We start from the raw sequence: 22,369 nt of genomic DNA, 5'->3' as shown, positions 1-22,369 counted from the left end.
ATTGAACGCACGGTTCCGGTGCCGGTAGCTGGGTGATCTCGGTCTGTGCCCGCGAAACGTTAGTGCACGGCGCCGAGCAACCAGATGGTAGTTTTTTTGATTTCGTTTAGAAACGAGGATCACAGCGAGAACGAACACGGTCGGTTACAGATTGGTGCGCCTGAAAGTAGACAGGCAGCCGAGCATCGCGGTGAAGCAGCAGAACGCGAATAACGCCTAACGGTAGGCAGCGCGGTGAGCAAATAGGAGCGAATGCCTCGAAAGCCAAGTCGGACGGAATCGGCGATAATGATGTTGGAGCTTAAATTGATTCTTCTCTGCCTGCCATCCATCCTGCTTGCCACCACGCTCGACTCAGGTGAGTGAATTTATGTTTTCTGCTTCCCACTGGCGTAGTTTTTTTTCTGTTTTTAATTCTTCGCGACCGATGTTTGCTGGCAAACATACCTTACGAACCGAAACATGAGCCTACAGGCGCGGCGGAATCATAATTTCATTGCGCCATGGGAAATAATTTCGCATTAAGTCGGATTTTGGTATGCCTCTTCTGGGAACCATTAATCGGAGAGAGTAGTTTAAGGGATATTACTGCAAATGACCGACAAGCCTCTTTAATAGGATTTTCGACGGTTGTTTGAGGTTGATTACTTTATAATTTGTCGTATCTATTGCCAAAATATGACATAAACGAAAAAAAACTCAATGGAAAAGAACTAAAGGACATCCTTTGGTTTCACAAAGTTTGTTGACATGATTTAACAAATGTGATAACCTCCAGAATGCAAAAAATTACACATCCGAAAAAGAAAACAATGCACTGTTTTCCCCCTGGCCAGCATGCAGCAAACATGTTTCTCGCAAGGAGTGGGCCTTTCGCGGTACGTGCCGCCCGACCGTTTAAGCACCCCGTGATAAAGTGCCTGCCGGTGGATCCATTTTTTATCCCTCACCAAGGATTTGGAGCAAACGTGGCAAACAACACGGTCCAGTGGAGAGTTACGGGTACATAATCACTTCAATTAGCTCCAAAAATACTAACCAAACGCAGCGCCCGTCGTGGCGTTGCGTAGTTTGGGCCACGGGCCCGATTCGGCCGTCCGGTCCACTGGGAAACATTTCCAAGGCAAATGGCATCCTGTCGTGGAAGGACATGCCCGTAAATCCGCTCCGGATGTCTCGGACAGCTCGGACAGGATGAACGACCGGCACTCTCGACCGACGGCCGCCCACCGACCACTCGTTGACTCGAACTTCTTCTCGGGAGACAAGTTCCAAGACTGTTGGTGCCTTTTCCACCGGCTGTCTTCGGTTTCGCTTTCTCCAGCACTCCTTGGCCGATCTCGGCTCTTCCCGTTCACATTCTCAGGGGGGAAAATTGTAAAAGAGAGAGCGAGAGAGAGAGAGTTGAATGGAAAGAGAAATAAATAGTATTTTTTGGTTCCGGTCCTCGTCGTGAAGATCGTGCCGGAACGATATTTTACATCAAGATTAATTGCTCCAACTGGGCGGAAAAATGTGAAACGCGACCAAACGATCCCAACGATCCAAACGGCCCCAGTCCTAGTTTGAAAAAGAGAAAGAGAGAGAGAGAGAGAGAGAGGGTGTATGAGAAAGAGAGTGGAACAAGGCGAAAACTGGATTCACAAACACACATACGCAGACAGACACAGGCTGTAGCGGAACGCTGTAGAGTGTACAGTAATTGCACAACAAGGTCAAATCGTGGGAGAGATAAATGGCAGGATCGGAAAGTGGGGGGCTCCGGTGGCCGGAGGTGGTGGCCGGAAGTGCCGGCAAAATATTTCCGCTCCGATCGCAAATCGCAGCCAACCGTGGCCAGCCGATGTCGGTGCCAGCACGGGAGGAATATGAACATGTTCAGGGCCCGTGCCCGTCGAGTCCATTAGTCATTCGATAGGTTCGATTTTCCTCCATTTCGTTTTTTAACGTGTTTTTCGCACTGCTGCAGCTCGAACCAGTGGCAACGGTTGGTCATGGTCACCACACAGACACACACACGCGGCGGTTCGTGGTTCCGTTTGCCTTGGAATGCTTTTTCCGGCGCACCACGACACATTATCGAGACGGAAATCGATAACGTATCGCGAGCGTCGCGTGACGATGAATCTATCCACTGGAGCGGTCACTGGGGAAAATCGTGAGCGTTCTTTATTTTTGTAAACCCAGCGGGAAGGCGAAGCCCTGGGAGAGTTTCACAAGGGCTAAGCAGAAGGCAGTTCTTTCGTTCGTTCGCGCGAAACGCTACCGAAGGAAGCCAGCGAGCAACGTGAATAGCGCAGCATGAAGAACGCTTTCAAGCACACCCGCCATTCTTCACACATACACACGTACACAGATGGCCACACGGACACGTGCAGCTCGGGACGGGAGCCGGCCCACGTGCCGGGTGTTCCGTTCTTCGTGCTGTATCAATTTAAAATCTCTTTCTCAAGCAAAGTCACGTCCTGGGAGATAGTGAATCGGTAAGAAGTCGCCTAGCCGTGGAGAGAAAGAGAGGGAAGGTTCTATAAATTTTATGCTGCGCCACGCGGTACCGCGGGCATTATGTGGCAAGGCCAGGCCAGGGAATATCCAGTCTGTTCCGCCCCACCGGGTGGTACGGAGATCCCTCGAGGGCCACTGCGGATCGGTCTTTAGAAATTGGGGAATTTATAAATCTCTATCGAACCGACGACGGCGACGCCGAGGACTGTGCATGATATGAATATTTGCTTTGAAGATAATCTGCCACAGGTTTTTGGGGGGGTTCCCCAATGCTTCCTGACCGCACCGGAACTGTGCGTAGCGCCAAGCGACCAACTAATTTAAGATTTGCTGCAGATAGTGCTGGCCTCATTTCCACTCCGTTTGGTCGGCACATTTAGCTGCTCATTCGGCCACTAGTGGGGTCCGTGGGATGTTCACCGGTTAGCAAATTCTTTCTGGTGATGGCCAAAATTTACATAATTAAAAGCCAGCGTTTCCTTGCATTGGAAAATTGGCACATTAGCTTCGGCGCATTTCACAGTCTGCAAGACACAGATTTGTTTCAGGTGGCTGCTACACAGTTACTTAAATGATTCATGAATTTTAATCACCACAACCATAACGTTCGTCCTTATTCGAAAGATGTCATGAGATGTGTTTAGAAAAAGAAATCGATGAAGTAACCATATTGCAGGTAATATAATTTACGTTTCAATCGCTTTGGAGATCCCATACACGAAAGATTGACGAACTGATCGCTAAGCAGTTGGAGTTCCCCATGCATCACTAATGGATGAATAACTAATTATGAGAGTTACTGAAGCATACAGGTTTGCTACCGAATCAGGTAATGGTTCCATTGAAATTTCCATAATGGCCCAATTGTGATGCGCGTGATAAGGAAGCACATTTCATTGCAGCTGATTATTATCATGCAGAATCGAGCATTACATAATTTTAAAAATGAGATCATCTGTATGCTCATTTTTCCTACAACTTCCGTTCTGCGTGTCGTCGATGAGAATTTGATAATTCAATCAATTCAATCAATTGCTACTCAGCGCGTCGAAGACTGTTCTTTTCCATTACCACCAATGCCATTAGCGACGAAGCATTCCGCAGAAGATCAATCATTCGCGATATCGTGGAAAAAGCTTGACGCGATTAGCGGCACCGTTAATGGTGAGACGACAAGCTTCAAACGTGAACCCATTACCCGCGTAAGCTCATAATAGCTCCCGAGCGAGCGACAGCGGTATTATGCTGTGAGCATAATGGGGCTGGAGGGTCCGTGAAGTGGGCGGGTTCGCCGGAAGTGTTCCACCGGGTTTCCACGGTACGTGGATTCCATCACATCAAAGTGCGGAGCTTTGAAAGCTTCGCGCACTAAAAACCGGATGTGTGCGTGATGACGTAGGTATCGCCGACCGACCGACAGCTGTCATGTTTCCGGGTTTTCGGGTGCCGTCACTGACTCCTTGTCACCACTCAACGGCACAACGTGGCGAGACTGCTTGAGTTGAGTTCGGTTCCGAGCGACTTTCAGCGCACAAACGAGGGACCTTTCGTAAGGCGAGAGATGCAAATTAGTGTTGACAATTTACTTAGCTTTCACCATCGAACACATTCCGGGCCGCTGATTATGCGGACACTGTTGGCGCAAATACTGGTCCGCATTATGTGTTTCTTTTCCTCTCATCTGCCGCTTCCCAAGGAGGCTGTCCTTTTTTAAGGCCGAACAATGCCATTCGGATTCTACTGGGGACTGTTGAGCAAACAGTGACCGACAGTCGATTGTAGAGCGTGGAAAACGATGCTAAATCGATTCGGATGTATGAAAAGGCGGTCGAAAGCACTGAAGCACGCAGCATAGATGGGTGTACGAGTTACGTTTGCGTTGCGCCCCGAAGCACTCACGCCGGTAATCGTATTCCCCGGCACGGCTTCGGCAAGACCGGTGGGCCGATGCCCGGTTCGCGGTAAGCATAAATTAACATAATTTTATTATAATCAATGGAAGTAGCAAAAAATGTGAACTGCGTCAACCAGAGCCGCGTCGCGCCCGGTCAGCGGCGTACGGTAGTAACAAGCCCTGCTCCTTTGCCTCTCCGTTACATGCACACGGACGCGGGTTGTTTGGCGCATTTTTAGCCCACCAGCGTCGGCCCGTTCCGAATCCGAAAAACAAGCGTGGGAACAAGCGCAACATGGGGCACGGCAAAAAAGGGCACAACAATGCGTAGCGTACCGCGAACAAGCGCAAAACAACCAATTTATGAACAGAACCAAAAGTGTGATGTCACCGCTGCGGGCTGGTCCGGTTTTAGGAATGCAAAATTCGCAAACAGCAAATGAGCATGTTTGCAACATTATCCGGCGGATGTTCTCCAGCGGCCAGAGTGCAATTCAGTACACTGCCCCAAGTGGGCAGGGCCCAGGCGGCCTACCATGTGGAGGACGTTTCACTAGCCTGCGTTACTTGGGTAGTATACGAGGTGTGTTCAAAAATTTTGGCAACTTTTGAATATCCGCGAGCTACGTTTATCCGATTTTTTGGTGATCGATCCGATTTGGCGTTGGGTTGCTACACATGTCAGTGACTTATGGTAAAAAGTTCAATCATTTTGAATAATTAGTCAATTTTTGATAGCTGTTTTGCTTTGAAAAGATTTGTTCCATCGTCGATTTTTGTGTACTCCAAAAGTAATAAACCACGACGCGTAAATTTGAGTTTTGGAAAAAGGAAAAAACCGAAAAAAATAACAGAGGGCCAGATCTGGGGAATAAAGTGACTTTGCCGTCACTAGAGTGTAATTTGGGGCTCAACGAGACAAAAATCGACAATGGGCCAAATCTTGTCCAAGCTAAACCACTGTTAAAAATTGACTGATTACTAAAAATGGCCAAACTTTTTACCATAAGTTACTGGCATGTGTAGCAACCTAACGCCACCAAAAAAACCAAGATCGTATATACGTAGCCCGCGGAAATTATAAAGACGCGAACATTTTTAATCACACCTCGTATTTGCCATCGGTGGCCGAACCGAATGCAACTCTTGCTCTCTGTTTGACGTCGTCGGAATTAATTGTTTAGATCATTTATGGAACATTTTGTTCTATACTTTGTTTTGCATTGTCTCATTTGCTTTTTTACGATTATTTAAGTTTTCTATTTTATGTTGTATTTTTGTGATTCTATCACTTTTTGTTACATATATGCATTCGTTTCTCATTTTTCCTTCTTGTTTTGTTATGGCCGTTTGTTTGTTTGATATAGAAATTGTACACCCTTAAAAGCAGCATTTTTATTTCTCCACACTTTCTTCTCGACAGAGCATTTTTCATCAATATTTTACAATTATGTACAGTTTGTCATCGAGTCGATTCGATCGGAGAACCATCAGCACAAGATTTTCAGACACTTGTTTCAACGACTTTAAAAAATCCTGCTGACTTCACAAACGAAGAGCTGTCGCGTCGCTCAATGAGCTGCCGCTGAGCCGATTCGTTGAACGAAATTGTCTGTCATATCTAAATCACAATGAGCCCGACTTGAGGGATTATGTTCATACCATTTGGTGTGCACCGCAATGCTTCGAGGAATCGGAATCCTTCATACTGGTCCTCGGTGGCCCTCCAGGCCCGGTTTGTGGTGGTGTTGTTGTTGCTGACGCCGTGCGGTAAACATAAACCACACACCCGACGGGCTACGTTATCGGGCCGATCTGCAGCGGACTGACACCTCCAAAGCCTGATTGCAGTTTGATTGAATCTCGTTCGGAAATTCATACTTAGCATCGTCGCCCGTCACCAAACGGTGCCGCGTCGCCATCGAAGACGTGTGTGCGTGGATCCCTTCACGGGAGGGTGTCAAACCGAGGACCATATCTTCCGACGTACCAGCCAACACATACACACGAACCGCTCCACGGTTCGTTTGGTGTCGTTTTAGGTTGCGTTCCGAGGCGTCCTCCAAGGGCCTTCTATGGCGCTGAGACCGCCACCGAACCGCCATGACTGCTTGAGTGTATGTGTACGTGTGACTTGTATGTGTGCCTTGCTTCTCGTCTTGTCGATGGGTTTTTTGGCGTTGACGTGAAAATTGCTATCGGCAAATCAATGAAAAGTAAACGCACGTCACGCCATTTCCATCGCGCTGAAGGATACTCGGAGTGTCGCGGCTCGAGACACGCCACTCTAGCCGAGCCGAACTGGAAGCTGAATTGAAATTTAAATTTCGCGTGAAATTATTTCTCTCTCCTTCGGTGGTGGCCGCTAGATCGAGTGCTTCTGCTGGGCCTTAGACGCGAGCATCGGAAACTGTCACTTGACGGCGGCAGTCACGTCAACGATAGCAGCCGAACCAGAAATGTGTTCCCCATCTATCAACTTTAACTAGAAGAGTTTTAATAAGGAACTAGGAAATGGTGTACAGCGTTCATGGAAGACATCCTCGCCTAATTTAATACTCGATGTGTTGTTTTGAGGCACGAGTTTAAATGCAATGGGTACATTCAACGCAACTCACTCAGAACGCGACCAGTTGGCACATCGTTTAAATAACCACCTCACGCATGAACTATTATTTCGTCAATTAGCGTAAGCAAATCCCTGGTACCACCCTCGACTACGGGCGGGGCGGATTTTCACAGTTCCTCGATCCACTCATCGCACCCATCGTCGGTGGCAGTCAACACGGACGAAGGTTGGTCGGTTGAAAGTCACGTCAAATTAACATTTCGATACCGGGCCCTTTCGGCGCTCGGTGCTACTGCCACGCAGCCCGACCAGCTGTCAGCCAGCGAAATTGGCTATTTAAAATGTGCGACCATTGCGGTTATGTTTTCAGCTGGCTGTGACCGTTGCATCGGCACCGGCTTACGCGTAGCCGCCCTCCTATTTATCACGTGCCCGGCCGAGCACAACCATGTACGCGGTACATAATTTATGTCGATAGCAATCGATCAGCGGCCCTTCCGGTCGTGCCCTTTACCGCACCGTGTTACCACGCTGTCGGCGAAGAGTCACTCGAGGCTTCAAACGGGTCCGATCCGATTTTCGGCACAACGACAAACGCGCGGCCGCTGGGCCGGGATTTATGGCCATCTGCGTGCGGTGCAAGGCGCGAGATGGTATCGGAAATTTCAAAAACTTGCCGGCCAAGATTTATTGACCGTTTAGTCGGGCTACTTATTGGCTACGGGCCGCGTGTACTGTGCGTCTGGGAATTGATTCCGATCGAACGGAACAGCGAGCGCCGTGGAGAGATGTTGGAAAAAAGGCAATGCGACAGCAAGGTGTTGGAAGGTTCCCCGCCATCTTAGCTGTCGCGGGCCAAGGGGCCGTTTGGGGCAGATGTTGTGGCATTGCGGTCGGTGTGGTTGATGAATGTGGCGTTAAACTAGATAACTTACTTTATTGCCGCTGCCATCTGCTGCAGCCGATCGATGTGATTGACGCATTTTGGGATCGGATTTTCCCAATCAGCCAATCGCGCCGAGTTCGGATATGCCGTTGGGAGTTTGAGTTATGCGATTCGTTTTCTGCAACATTTGTGAGCATTATTGAAGAATTTTATTAATTTTTTTTCAGTTTTTTGACCGGCGAATCGGTGTAACGCACTGATCGGATGCTCTACGGACGAACGTGTGAAAACTTTAACAGCCGTAAATTGAATTCGGTCGACAGCATTTTCATCGGCCACCAGGCGCCTCCATTCGCCACGTTTTATGTTCGCAAAAAAGAACGCACTTTTCTCGGTGTCATAATTGTTTAATTAAAATGCTGCTCGCAGTGAGTGATTGTGGCTTGTGACATACAACGTAATTTTCTGCAACATCCGTTGCCTTTGGTGACAGTGTGGTCAACCGTTAATTCAGCATTTTAGAGTTATTTCGCCCGAGCACCATGAGTGACGGGCGTGATTTAGTCCCTCGGCTCTAACTCCGCATTGGGTTCTCTGGCTAATGAATCCTCTCGTTGGGCATGTGTTTGTCGCGCGGTTTTCAGGTGAACAATGGACACTTTCTTGCACACAGCCCGGCACGAGGCATAACTTCATTCGCTGGAGAATTTAATTGGAGCGCGTGGGTCGTTACCCGGTCGTCCACTCGGACCCTCACGTGGCGTAAAAAGACAATTAAGTGCAAACGATAAAATAAATAAGCTTAACATAATTTTAATTGCATTTGCATTACCGTGGCTGTCGCTACGTTCGCTCCTTTGCTCGTTACCGCTGTCGCTGTCCGGCCAGATGGCATCTATTATTAATTTTTTATTTTTGTTTAAAGATCAGCTACGCTCTCCGTATGGTTTCTGCAGCTGCAGCAGCTGGGAGACACTGGCCGTAATCGTGTCTGGCGTGCTGCTAACTTGGAACCATTTACCCGCCATCAGTAATCGCTTTCGTAACATGCTGTTCGAAGCGGATTCTCTGGCCACTTTGGTGTCGAGTCGAAAGTGAACGCTAATGTAACAATGGTTCGATACTTCTGGAACTTTATACTCCCATCGGGATATGCTTGTCGTAGAGAGCACACACATCTGACTGTTGCTTCTGTCCAATGTGGCCATAGATTAAAAAGTTGTTCAACACAATTTCGGAGACAGATTGCTGCCAGCCACTGTCTCCGGATCGGTGTTGGTGTGGTAGCCAGAGATCCATTCCCTACAGGATTATTGAGGAGCCAGTTTGACTCTCCTAAGTCGGGGTTCATTTTCACAACGTAAGCACGGTCCATGTGTTGACGACTGATCTCAACAACCGCACCGTCGATCTTGTGTTTTGTGTTTTCCCAGGAACTTGCGCCGTAGAGCCCGCCATCACTTAGTTATAGTGGCGGACTACAAAGTTTCATCGGTTTACCGCAATACGAAGCCGTCCATTGTGCGTACTCTAACAACCGGCCGGGATTTTTTGCCGGAGCCACGGGCTTAATCCACCCGACGGTGGTCTTTCTCGCGATTTCATCGAGACCCACTCGACCCGACCGTTCGGTGAGCAGAAATGCCTTGCAATCCTGGCTGCTCCTCGGGCGGTGCGTGCCGCAGGAAGAGGGGTTTCCCTTCGAAAAAGGACGAAACTTGCTACGTCTGCCCTCACTAATGATAGCGGGTGTGTTGCTGCTTGGTTTTTGATACTTGGCTATTTATTTGCCCTGCAGCGCACTCAACCCAACCCGTACAACTAATAAAGCATAAAGTTCCGCTGTAATCCGTGGCCCGCTCGGGAGAAGCGGACCAAAATCGCTTTACAAACTCACCCGCGATGCGTCGAACGCCCTCTCGCGCGGCGATAAACAACGGTGCAGTGGCACAATAGAGCACAATGCTAAGCCGCCCAACCCCAATCATGCTCGGGCGCCGGTTACCTTCAGTCAACAAATAAAATCTAGGATTAGCGCGTCAAACGCGGGTCGAGGAGGATACTCTCGGGCAGGCGGGATACTGTGCGTCGCAGCGCCGCAGACCGCAATGTGGCGCAGTGTGGGTGGTTATGCAAACGCTGCTCCTGCTGGCGCGTCGGACGTAAGTTTACACCGCAACAAACCCCACGGGGGCTCAAACGCGAAGCTGGCAATCGATGAACGCGGTCTTTTCGGGTGGAGGCTTTGGGCGCGATAAACTTTGGCCGCTGCGGTCGCCGACGGGTTTTGCACGCAGGTTTGAACCCTGTTTGATGTGGTGTCGAGGCCGGCCGAGTTCGCACGCACGCCAGTCGTTGGTCAGGAGATGCCTGAAAGTTCTGTGGGTGAGATGATGGAAGCGCACGAGCTGAGTTTTCCTCAAAGAGTTCAAATGTAGAGTGAAAGTATCAGAGTTAGAATTTTCAGAGACACATTTGTAGAGGTCCTAAAATCCTTTAAACATTTTGAAAATCCATCTTAAGAAAAATTCGCTCCTTAAATCTTATTTCCTAGCATCCTATTGCGTGCTTTCCGATGTATTCTTCCATTATCATCAAATAATCTACGGGTGAGCTTTATTTCTAATTTTATGTGAATGAAATACATTCCGATGATTCTCTAGAAGAATGTAACACATTACTTACATTACATTGAGCACCTTTCTTTGATATCTTAGCAACAGCAATGTAGTTTCACTTGTTGCTCTGGAAATCCTTTTTATGATCTCATGTTGTGTAACGGATGGCTTTAGATAAATCGTTACGTTACGTTGTTGCTTCCACTAAATGCTTTTCTGTTATGGTGAAGATCAAACACATGGTACCTACTTCTGCCCTTTTTGATTCAATATATTCACGACGTACCGCGCCTCAAGCGCTGGAATGTATTGCTCAAAATTCCAAGCATAAAGCAAAAACCCATCGCGCATCATATTTTCAGCGAAAAACCACGATCGCAAATCTCACCTTCTTCTGCTGCTGCTGCTGCTGCTGCTATGGCTGCCGCCAGACTTTGCACGCGAAGCTTGCGGGCGAACTTATTTTTAGTCCTTCCTAATGCTCCAAATGTAATGTAATTGCATTCGGCTCCACCCGAGCGTGCTCCGGTGGGCAGGATAAAAAGTTTTACCTGACGTCACTCGACACGCCGAGCTATCGGCGGAGAATCATTATAAAGACCGAATTTAATGTCGGCAAGGAACCGCAGGTGAGCTTTCGGGAACCACCTCTGGGGGGGCGGCAAGGATGGTCGGTGGGATTGGAAACGGATTCAGCGAAGAAGAACCGACAGCTGCCACTCCACTTTGTCTAATTGTGGCCCGGTGTCTCGTGCACCGGTCGTTCAAGTAACGTGTCACTGTTCGCGAAAACACTTTACCTAAACAATGTCGAAATTTAACTTGTGCACTCGGTCGAAAAATAAGTTAATTCCCGGTACAAGGTCGCTGGAAGTACCTCATCACGAGTGGCAGCGTCAGCCTACGGCACGCCACGCTATGATTCATTTACGGCCGAAGTGTAGAAAATCTAATTTCGTCTATTTTTCCTCGTGTGGTCGGCATGTGAGTGCCGGCGTTCTCCGTAACTCAAGCGCTCTTGCTCAACAACAAAGCTCATCGTCATGGTAAGAAAAACAAAAGTAACGAGAAAAACGAAACCCTCGCCCACATTGCAACCAATCAACTTTGGCAAACCACCACGACCGGGTAAGCGAAAGGTTCCACCAGCCAAAGCGTTCATAATAGAAAAATTACACACGCCACGAGCCGTGTGGGACTAAATTAAAATTCCACTTTTGGCCCAACTTTGTGGTCCAATTTATTACACTTCGAAGCCAGCAAAGAGGCGACTTCCAAGCTCTAGTCTGTTCGGTTTCGACCGGGAAGACACGAACGAAACGTTTCCAGTGGCCCTCTGACACTGTAGTGGCCCATCCACTGGGTGTGGCTGGTACGCCTTCGTCAGCTCACAAATACACATACACGTGCACAGGAAGCGCACACTATCGAGCCGGAACACTCGAGAAACACTCGAGCACGTGATGAGAGTGTAATTTTCCCAATAAGCCGCTTTCAGCCGGTTACGCACCGTTCCGTGCCCAATCGCTTGCCTTGCCTCGAGAGTGGATTGGCCGTTGGTGGAAAAGAAAATGATTTTCCCAGGAAACGTTGTCAACCTTTGTGAGAACAAACAAGTCCCGCGAATGCCGTACGAGAAGAGACTTATCATCCGGCGAGCAACAGCGTGGTGTATCAGCCCTGGTTGAGAGGAATTTACCTTCTCGAAAAGAACGAAAATTCGGCCAGCAAAATTAGGCGCAAAACCGAAACCAAAAATCAAAAATGCGCAACAAATGATGAGCTTCGATGCTGCTGCCTGCCTGCCGTGTCGATGAAGGTGTGATAATTTCCCATCCATTTCTGTGCTCCTTTGTACTCGAAATCTGCTTATGCATGTTGCGTTTGCCCCGGTAAATCCCATTTATCATAGGCGATCAGCACTTTTCCAATAAGCTCACGCAAGCCCGTCGTGAAGCGAGCTGAAGGCACCATCATGGACGGTAAAAGATGGCGCAATTCCTTTCGAGCTTCCTTGCCGTTCAGCAATCGGAAGGTGATTAGAATGAAGCGTAATGGAAGAGCATGAAAATATCGTTCCAATTTGTGGTCGCCGTCCTTATGCCAAAGCCAAAGCCGCAGGACCCGGCAAAAGCACCTGGCTAAGTGGGCGCGGTCTGCGGTTCGAGGCCGGCTGGCGCGTGTAGCTTTTACCGTTCGTCCTGTCCTGGCGTGGCCCACAAGCCACGCAAGCACCACAATGGAACATTATTTGATGAGCGAAGACGTTCGTTCGATCGGCACGACATGAATTGACGAGCAGCGAAAGCGAAAGGTAAAAAATGTGCAATTCTTCGCTGCTTTTCGCATCGCATCGGGCGGGCAGAACGTCAAGCGTACGTCGAGCGCAACGCTTCGGGCAACATCTTCACCACCTGGCGGCCTGATGATGGCGTAAGGACATCCGGTGCGTACCAAAAAAAAAAACCGGGCCCTTTACGAAGCCGTTCATCGTGCTTCCGGTGGCCCTTCGCAGCCTAACACGGTGGCCAAACCAATCGCCCCGGCTTACGCTTTTGTATCCTTTATTATTATTTCGCTACGCCCCGCTTCGCATCCTCCAGATGGGGCCCGCATGGCAGCATGGCCTGTGGGCCAGTTTTCCCTGGGTTCCCTGGGTTTTTTTGTTTCGTTGTTGCTGTTGAAGCCTTGTCGAGCTCGCCTCGCTTGAAGTGACGTCGGAACACACTTGTCATAAAGAGGGTTATGAATGGGCGAAAAACTAAATTTGGCGGAAAATACCCATAAGCATGGCTGGTGGCTGTGGCTGGTGGATTTCTGACCAAGGTCAGGGAACTCGGGCACTCGTTAGGCCCAGTGGTTTACGGCCTTGGGGCTGCGTAACAGGCCCACGATATATCAACAAACCGAGTAGACAAAATGCAAAAGGACTTTGCGCTAAAGAAAAAACGTCGTAAATTAAGTCCTGTTCTGGGTGCGGCTTCTTTTGCCGATAAAAAAGGACAGTCGAACGGATCGTGTAACTTGACTAGCCTTTAAGCTAATACAAAATAGAACAAAAAGTTGCTTCGTTAGAACTGTATGTGAGTTTCAGATACTTTGATAATAGAAAAAATATGTTTAAAAAGTTTTATGTCCAATTAAGCAATCCGCAATTATTGTGTTTTAGGAATAATGTTCAGCATAGCAACAAATATCAATAAACGGCTCAAGCTGAATTTGGACCAAAATTGTGCCCATTGAATCGAAACTGATCAGTTTATTTATGATCCTGGTATTTTGTTGACATCTTGTGTGCATTGCCCGTAACGCTCCTCTAAGATGCTCCCGGCGGATTTATGGTTCTTGCGAAACGCGAAACCCACAGACACAAACACACTGCACCTCAAGCTGCGTCTATGAGTCTCATAAAAGCGAAAGTACATGCACGAATACACATGAACGTAGAATGTGCACTACCCATAACCGAAGCGACAGGCGAAAGAAAAAGCAATTTTCCACTCTGCTACATTTCCCGAGACCGCAACATGCCTTGGCACCTGGCCGTGGCGCGGCCAACACCAAACGCGACTTTTCCACGGAACTACCGCTACCTCGGGCTCCCCGGTTTATGAGCAAAGTGATGGTAAATAATCGGCTATGACTTCCCGCAGAAGCGTTGCCCGCGGCCATACGTTGGCAATGTTTTGTCGGGCGGTGTTTCTCTTGCCCGAGATTTTTGGTCCACAGATTTCCTAAGAAGTCCCTCCACGGAGCCTCAAGTGCTCACCGGGACCGTCTGCGGTCGGCAAATCACGTTCTGTATATTTAAACACTAAGCGAAAGATGATCATTTGCGAGCATAACTTCGGATTGTCGGGCTGGATCACTTGCCGGGCCGGTGCCTTCCTTGTCAGCCTTGCCTTGTTTTCCTGTTTTGTCTGCGGTGCGCGGTAGTTGTTTTGGTCTCCCAACAGACTCTCGACTCCAAAAATACGGCTGCCACTTCCCATCAGTAATCCCCACGGTGCCCCATTCGAACCAACAAGAGAGCTGGTGGTGGTGTTGGTGGGCAGACATGTTGCACACGCTCGCCCAGCTACTGTTTTATTCATTACCTTTTCTTAATCACGACGTAAAGTATCCATCTGTAACAGGGACCGGCGTTAGTTAGCGAAAGAAAGACAAGTCACCACACTGACACTGGATCGGTGTCTGGAATGAAAATAAAATTCATTCGCTCTTCGCGGCTTTCCAGAACACAAATCAGATTAGGGCGCACGGAACGGAAGGCACTAAAGCACACACACAGGTAATTCGGCTGGCCAGGACGTGAGTTTTGACAAGCAAACAGCAAGAGAACCCGAGAAAAAACATATTTCGAAACCCTCCCGAGGGTGAATATCCGACGGTATCCTTGCCCACCGGCCGGAAGGGATCGTTTCTGGGAGTTCCCTACCGAGAATACTGTTGGGCGAAACGAACGAGGGACCATAACATCCAGGTTCCGGGTTGTGTACCACCGAGCAACATCCTTTTAAACGGACTTGTCCACTCGTGGAGTTGGTAAAAAAAATGAACTGATCCTATGCAAAGTTTATTCTTCTCTTTTTTACCGTTACAAGGATGCGCTCCTGGGAAAAGAATTTAGTAAGCCTTTAACAGGCTCAAAAAGCTACCCGGGCTGAACTCGGGCGCCTTTTTGTTTGAGATTTCCAAAACCACAAGCAACTCCTGCAACATGTTCCTTTCCGCATGTTAATCAGATGCGTGCGATATATGATCTATCTGCGTCAAACCACACGGTAGATGTTATTTTAAGCTCCGAAGCCTTGCCGTTCGGGGTCTTTCTTATCGCAAAACTAAACTGCGGGTCGTCTCTTCTGATAGCTTCGTTTGACTAGACCTAAAAGTCATCCCTCATTTAACTGTTTGCGGAACTCATTTGCTCCCGAATGGGGAACCCTTCCGATTGGGCAGATCCAACGGCGAGAGCCCTTTCAATCAGCCCATCACCGCTAACCGGTCTGCCCCGGTTCGTCAAATATTCTGACCCATATCATATAAATTATCCTTCAACAGCGACTCCGGACCGCCTCACAGGCCTGTTTCAGGGATCTCTTAGTTCATCGGTAATGCTGGCCACAGGCATCGCGCCTACACAAGCCACCAGAGCCTTCCTCGGCCGACTTCCGGCTTATATCGAGCGCACCACATGTGGAAACTCTTTCCCAACCTTTTTCCCTTTTTTTGTCCACCACCCCAGGATAGGAGAAAGGGTCGAACTGGGCCTCGGGCGGACCTCGGAAGGCATCGAGCAAAATACCGGTTTGGGCCTTTTTGCTGCCGCCGGAGCAGAAGCTTAGCCGCACGAAGGCCAGAGAAAATCAACATTTTCACCAAACCGGAGAAGTTTATCGGAGAAACGGGTCAAGGAAAGTGCGTTTTTAGAGCGAACAGCGTAACAGCGGAGCCGGTCCCGAACATGCCACGGGTCATCGGCAAACCGGCGCAACACTCCGGGTTCAGCAGCAGGGAAGCAGCTTGTCGGGGTTTTGTTGCGGTTTCCGAAAGTTGTTTTTCTTGGCCGAGCAAATCTTATCCCGACCCGGCCCCAGGATCTGCGCCCCCTGTGTGGTGTATGATTTTTGATTTTAGAAACATAATTTTGTGCCCCTGGTTTCTGTATGCTAATGTGTCTAAGAAGCTTAGGTTTGAGTGCTAGGGCGTCAAAAAAACCTCTCTTAGATGTTTTAAATGGCCCCTCAACGCTTTGCTGGTATTTGAGGTGTACTTTTAATTCAACTTTGTTGGCAGTGCCAAATAAAACGCTGCAAGAAGCACGTTGCAGGAAGTTTGTTATCAACCTCATTTTGGGCAAGATCAACGAAGCTGGAAATTCAAACGTTCTATGATCCTTGTGAAAAACGGCTCACAAAAGGTTCGAGATTAATTTTGTTAAGTGGAACAATGGGTCCCGGGTTGTGCTATTTCAATGAGTCTATGACCGAGGCGATATTCAAAAGAGTTCTCTGTTAGCTCTGATTCACTGGCTGGTCATGTCACTTACGGATATTGGGTGCTTTATAAGGTGGCAAAGGTGTTGGAGGAAGAAACTGGGAGGCTGTTGAAAGATAACCCCTTCACTGCCATTGTAACTTGCTTAACAATGCAACTGACCTGAATGCTGTTTGATAGTGAGCAATGTTTCCAAAACACTTGCTTAGGAAAAACGAAACAATGGGTACACATCTTTGATGCAACGCATAAATGCCGGCAATGACCTGTGGTGTATCACCTTGCAAGTAGCTCTTTGTCGGCGTTGAAGCATGCTGAAATCCATCCCTTGCCCAGGACACATCACAGCGGATATGTTGGAGCGATAAGTGTTAATTAGAAAATGGTCGAAACCTTTGTGTCATGAGCCCCGGGTTGAATGTTCCCATTCGAACAATGGCATCACAACCGATCGATCGAAGATACAATGAATCGGAGTGAATGGCAGGCACCAAATAACGGAAGTATTGAATTATGTTGTCATGCGATGCGTATCTAGTTCCCGTTCAATTCATCTATAAGATTATGGTTCAATTACTGTGAAAGCTGCGGACCGAGAGAATGTTTCATACAAGTTAACACATCTTTGATTTCATCGCACAGATGTTTTCTCAACAAATAAAAACTCGTTTCTGACAGACATGGAAAAGCAATGAATAACATATCAGGCAGCAGGTAGCAAGAACAACGGTTAGTCACTGAAACCTCAGAGGTAACATCTTATCCTAATATCGCACCACAACAAGGGAACGGCCTGAACCAATGCCGAAACCTGTAATTTTCTAGCACGACTTCGAACATGCGCCCAACATGAGCCTTGGTTACAGTGGCCAAAAAAATCGATGTTGGGCTCAAATACAGGAGTCACAACAAAGGTTTCATTTTGCCCGCCATCCTTGCTTCTATTGTTTTACTTTATTTTGCTCTTCTGTTGGTTCGATCGTCGTAATGGCGGCAGTGTAATGATGCTTTCGATCAGTTCTAAAAATAGTCCTCACGCACAATCTCCCTCAAACACACACCCCCGGGTACACCCGTCATGGGCGGTGATTGCTTTTTTCGCATGATATGCTTCTGAAGCACGCTTCATGTCGATTCGCCCAAAAACCGTACACCTGGTTCAGGGGTTCTTATTTTCCGTTTCGGAGAGAACGCTTTGCGTTGGCTGGCTGTTTGCTTCGTTACCGCTTTCATATATTTTTTGTGAAACCAGCATGGATGACGCTTTTGAAACCTACAAGTTTTGCGCCAATTCCGCGAAAACCTCGGGCGGCCCAGACACGTCACCACGCCTGTGTGTTTTGTCAAATCTTTTCCTGCGTTGGCGCTTGTTTCAGAGTAGGGAGTCGGGCTGTGGCTGCGATACTGTGGGTGCTCGCACCTCAGATCAACAAGATGACACATCGTTCAGCCTTCAAAGGGGACCGGAAAATTATTGTACATAGAATTAAAACCCGAAGCCACCACCAGCGGGTTAGTTCCAGACGGAATTGTGAACTTCTGTTGAAACTTTTTGAAGAAATTACAATGATGCCTTTTAAGGATCGTTCCGAAACAATTAAAATTAATCCAAACAGTACGTACCCGTCCCTTCCCAGAGATTTAACGTTGTCAACGTTTGAAACTCGTCTAATCCTGCTCTGTTACAAATAAATCCGAAAGCCTCCATTAGTTAGTGCAGCTTACGACTGAAACACATTAGACCGAATTCGAGGACATAAAAACAATATTTCAAAGCTAATCTGCACTTTCGAGGGCCAACCGAAGGACGAGGCGCTCGCGATCGTTCGCAAACGGCTCCCCGAAGGGTGCACCGTCGTCATCAATGGATTTTCCATTAAAGTGGCCCCGAAAGTGGCACCGAATGTGCACGGTTGGCGTCATAAAATTAATTTTCATTTCCCGGGCTTTCTGTGATGGGTTTTGTGGAAGCTTTTTCCGGGTTCGGTCCACAAGGCGGCTAATCCCTCATCAATTAGGAAACGATTGTAGCCAACCACTCAGACCCAGAAGTCACAAAGTATTACCCTCTAATTGCAACCATTGTTACAATCAATTACAGAGGACCCGCATTTCCGTTAGTTCCGGTTGTTGACTGTTAGGCATTTTTGAGACTGTTTGCGCATGTCCGAAATATTATAGTGAAAATGTATGCAATTGTTGAATCATATTAACTCGATATGTACTTTTGAGACGTTTTCGTACGTCTCTTTTACAGTGTAAAAAATAAATGTAGGAAGCATACCTACAATACCAATATTTCTGCAAAATCCACTTCAAATATTTGCATCATGCGCACAAACAATGAAACGCACAACGCGTACCCATCACAATAAGCTAAAATCCGTTATCGCACACCATCGGCCGATGCGGCCCCTTTGCCATTCGATGGCAATCGCCTCGTTTCGTGAACGTTACCATAAAACTTTATTTTTATTTTATCCCTGACGTGCCGTTGTGGCGGTCATATTTTCCTGCGTGCCCCGAAATTGGCCCCAGTCACCCAAGCTTCCCGTGCACAGCACTGTCACGGTTTAATTTCGGTTTCTTCTCCACCGAAAGCACGCCTTAAAGCAGCAAGCAAACGCACACGCAAAAAGGAACAAAGAATCGAATTACGCCGCGGGTACCAATGTTTGGTTACTGCCTATCCCTGAAAGGCGGTACTGTAGCGCCAATCGATGTAAGTGACATTTTGTGTCTGTTTTGATTGCACGTTTCTGGTTCCGGTGTCCAAAGAATTGAACAATGCTTTCTCAAAGCAAAAGGAAAATTTGAACATTTAAGCTGATTTGTATAAATGTAGGTCCAAAGCATACAGTATTTATTATGCATTAAAAACGAAGCCTTGCATTCGTGATCAATAAATGCATGAGCAACAGGAATTGGTATCACTGGAATTGGTGTGTGGCCGTCAGTCACCAGGCGCCTCCATTTCACGAAGGTGCCGCACCATGCGCCTCCATCACGTGAGGGTTTATGATTTACTTTTTACCACCGCGCGTCTACGGTGACCATCACAAAAGAAAAGCATTCCATCATCAGAAAGCTTTGTCGAAATTAATGACACGATCATCGATTTCCCGGTGGCCGATTCAATCGGAAGCTATCACTTTTGTGTTGTGATAAAATCACTTTCACCCGTGATTGCCCACTAATGGATGTATTCGATTATTATGAAGACAATTACATTTGCCGAGATTCGTCCTTTTCTTCGATGAGCTTCGATTCGCCGTTTGCGATACTTGTTGAAATTCGAGCAAAATGTTGGTAATGTTCAGTATTGAACGCGCTCCACGAAACCCCGAACCGAATGACCCGTGGTCCCGAAGAAAAGACTAGCACAATGCCGTACCATCCCGGGTCGGGTAAGCCGGTGACCGTAATGCCACAAGTGTGCCCCGGGTAGAGCTATCACCTTACAATGCCATCATAAGAGCTCGCTTCTCACATCTCGCACGCGAATCCACGATGAAAGATAAAGGGACACCACGACCACTGTGCAAACATGTATCATCCCGGCCAACGGGCAGTCCGGGCTCGTTATCACACACATATACTCAGACCCATTGCTGTATTCCCAAGCACAACAGGCACGAACGTCTTCCATTCACCCCACCTCGGGGAGACCACGCTCGGGGAGAGCTGTCCCAAGTGAAATGCTTTCACTCCGGCGGAGTACATTAGAAGTTGCTAAGCCAAGAAAAACAACTCCCAGTTTTCCGGACTGCCATGCGCTATAAGCCCATCCCCAGTTCCTCCGCACCCGACGGGCCGAGCCACGATCGTCGGTCGCAGATAAAAATAAACAAATAAATTGAAAACAGTGGCCAAGAAAGAAAAGTCCCTTCGTCCCACGGCGGCGCTTGCTGTCCACCGCTATCCGACAGACGTTGGCAAGCTGTCATCAATCCGGGCCCCTGTCATTTCGAGCGGAGCACATACACCACACAAAAAAGTTGGTTCCCCTTGCCATTTGCAGTGTACCGTACTGGCCAACTGCCACTAGCGCCGTGCCTTGACCAAGCCGACGGAAACGACAGGAAAAAAAGCACTTCCAACTTCCGAAACACCCTGACCGACGGGGGCTCGCTTTGATTTGCTTATACGGCGCGGCACAGTGTCCTTCCCGGCGGAGCTGGAGAGTTTGGTTGCAGAACTTCCGGGAAATCCATCCATGATCAAGTTACATCGCTCTCGGGAGGCGATGTCTTGAGTACACAGTTACTTGGCCACCGACCAGGAACTAACCAGGATCCGGGCTATAGTTGGCACAAGGAATTGAATTCGCAACTCACCCTCCGTCAGGGTGACCGATATGCTTGACGCCATTGCTTGAAGGTTAAAACTTTTCTTCACAATTCCTGCGTGTATGTGTGTGTTTGGCTGTAGTTGGTGAGTGATTTGTTCGCCACTCGATGATGGATTTACTTGCCACAAGTTGACGCTGAGCGGTGACATCACTCCGCGGCGAAGAAACATGGCCCAAAATAATGACGAGTGGTGAAAATTGAGGTTATGGCCACGTCTCTGGTCGGCTCGTGGCTTCTTTCAACCTGACCGGAGACCTCAACTGTCAAGTGAGTCGCCTAGATTGCACGATCGATCATGGAACTTCAGTTGCGGCGCCGGCACCCGGTCTACGGCAAATTAAATAAGCGAGGGATGCGGAAAACTCATTCAAACGAAACACCCTGCTTAAGGCCTGTTTTGTGGAATTACGCCAAAAAATATTACATCTCAGCGAGTCTCGCAAAAGTTTGACCAAGCCAATTACCGTGCACCGTGAGCAGCGAACCGTGCCCTGGGTGGGCCTGGAAAGTAGATTGAAACAAATTTACAAGAATATGGCGTAAAAACAGCATTAGGGTCAGTGGTCGAACTGATCGGCCGCCTTCCGTGGCCGCCGCAAACTTCAAACAGAGGCACCCGAAATTTGAGGCCGATTTTGCCTCCTCAAAATTACTTAGTTCGTGCTGCGAAGAGGCCACGCTCGGAAGATTTATAGCGCCGCACGAATTCGGTGCCTTCATCAAAGTGTCGTAAATTTCGGGTACGAAACTTTGGGCCTTCAACGCGCCGCGAGGTAATGAGCATCCCAGTTTTAGCGTAGTCTTCGCCTCGGTCGATCGCGTTGTTCCGTTCGATTGATTCCGAATTTACGTAATTTACGTGTCAAGTGCGGCGATCCGTGGCTTCGGGGGACAGCTGCAAGCAAACATATCGTTCGCCGAAAGTTTGGCAGCACCGCCAATGTCTGCCGCTCGAGCGCAGGATGGTCAGCAGTTTGTTACAGTCCGCCCCGATCCGATCGTTTGATGCCTCGTTCCCTGCACCATTTGGGGTCCATTTTCCTCACGTGCACACCCTGACCGAAAGTATGATGCACAAAACGGCCACACGAAACAGGCAGAACGGAAAGGGGGAACCATTTGCTGGAAAACTTTGCCCGAATCCATCGATAACGGCGTCCATTTTGTTTTTGTTAATTTAGAAACTTCGCTCTCTCTCATCCCGAGCGCGTACGGGACTTTCGTACCAATCAAATAATTCTTGGATGGTGCCCGGCTTGGCCCCACCGGACTCGAGGGTGCGTTCTGGGATGCTACAGACACACGTACAGAGTACTGCGACTTTCAAATATTCACCATCGCGCTCACATGGCCCCGGGACGAGAGATGAGAAATTCCATCTGGGGCTCGAGGCCGAGTGATGAAATCTGTTGCCTTGGTAGGGCCGGGAGGGCGAAAACTTTTGCCTTAGTAAACTAATAAGCAAACAAAATCTGTACAAAAACATTTCCTGTCTGCGGCGCTGGCCGGTAGCAGCAGCATGACGGCGCACGACGGGGACGACGTGCT

The 22,369-nt window shown here is 48.4% G+C and overlaps 1 protein-coding gene across 1 annotated transcript in view; it reads left to right on the top strand.

Annotated features, from left to right (window-relative positions):
• Positions 1-288: 288 nt before the first annotated feature.
• The window catches only part of LOC131211675 (hemicentin-2), a 104,751-nt gene continuing 82,670 nt past the window's right edge, over positions 289-22,369 (top strand). The window contains exon 1 of the mRNA XM_058205253.1: positions 289-358. Coding sequence (XP_058061236.1) covers positions 289-358 — 70 coding nt within the window. The remainder of the gene's footprint in view (positions 359-22,369) is intronic.

Source organism: Anopheles bellator, chromosome 1 (genome assembly GCF_943735745.2).
Source record: "Anopheles bellator chromosome 1, idAnoBellAS_SP24_06.2, whole genome shotgun sequence".
In the NCBI taxonomy this organism is placed as follows: domain Eukaryota; kingdom Metazoa; phylum Arthropoda; class Insecta; order Diptera; family Culicidae; genus Anopheles; species Anopheles bellator.
Note: the sequence above shows the minus strand (reverse complement) of the source record. Positions and strands in the feature narration are given on the sequence as shown.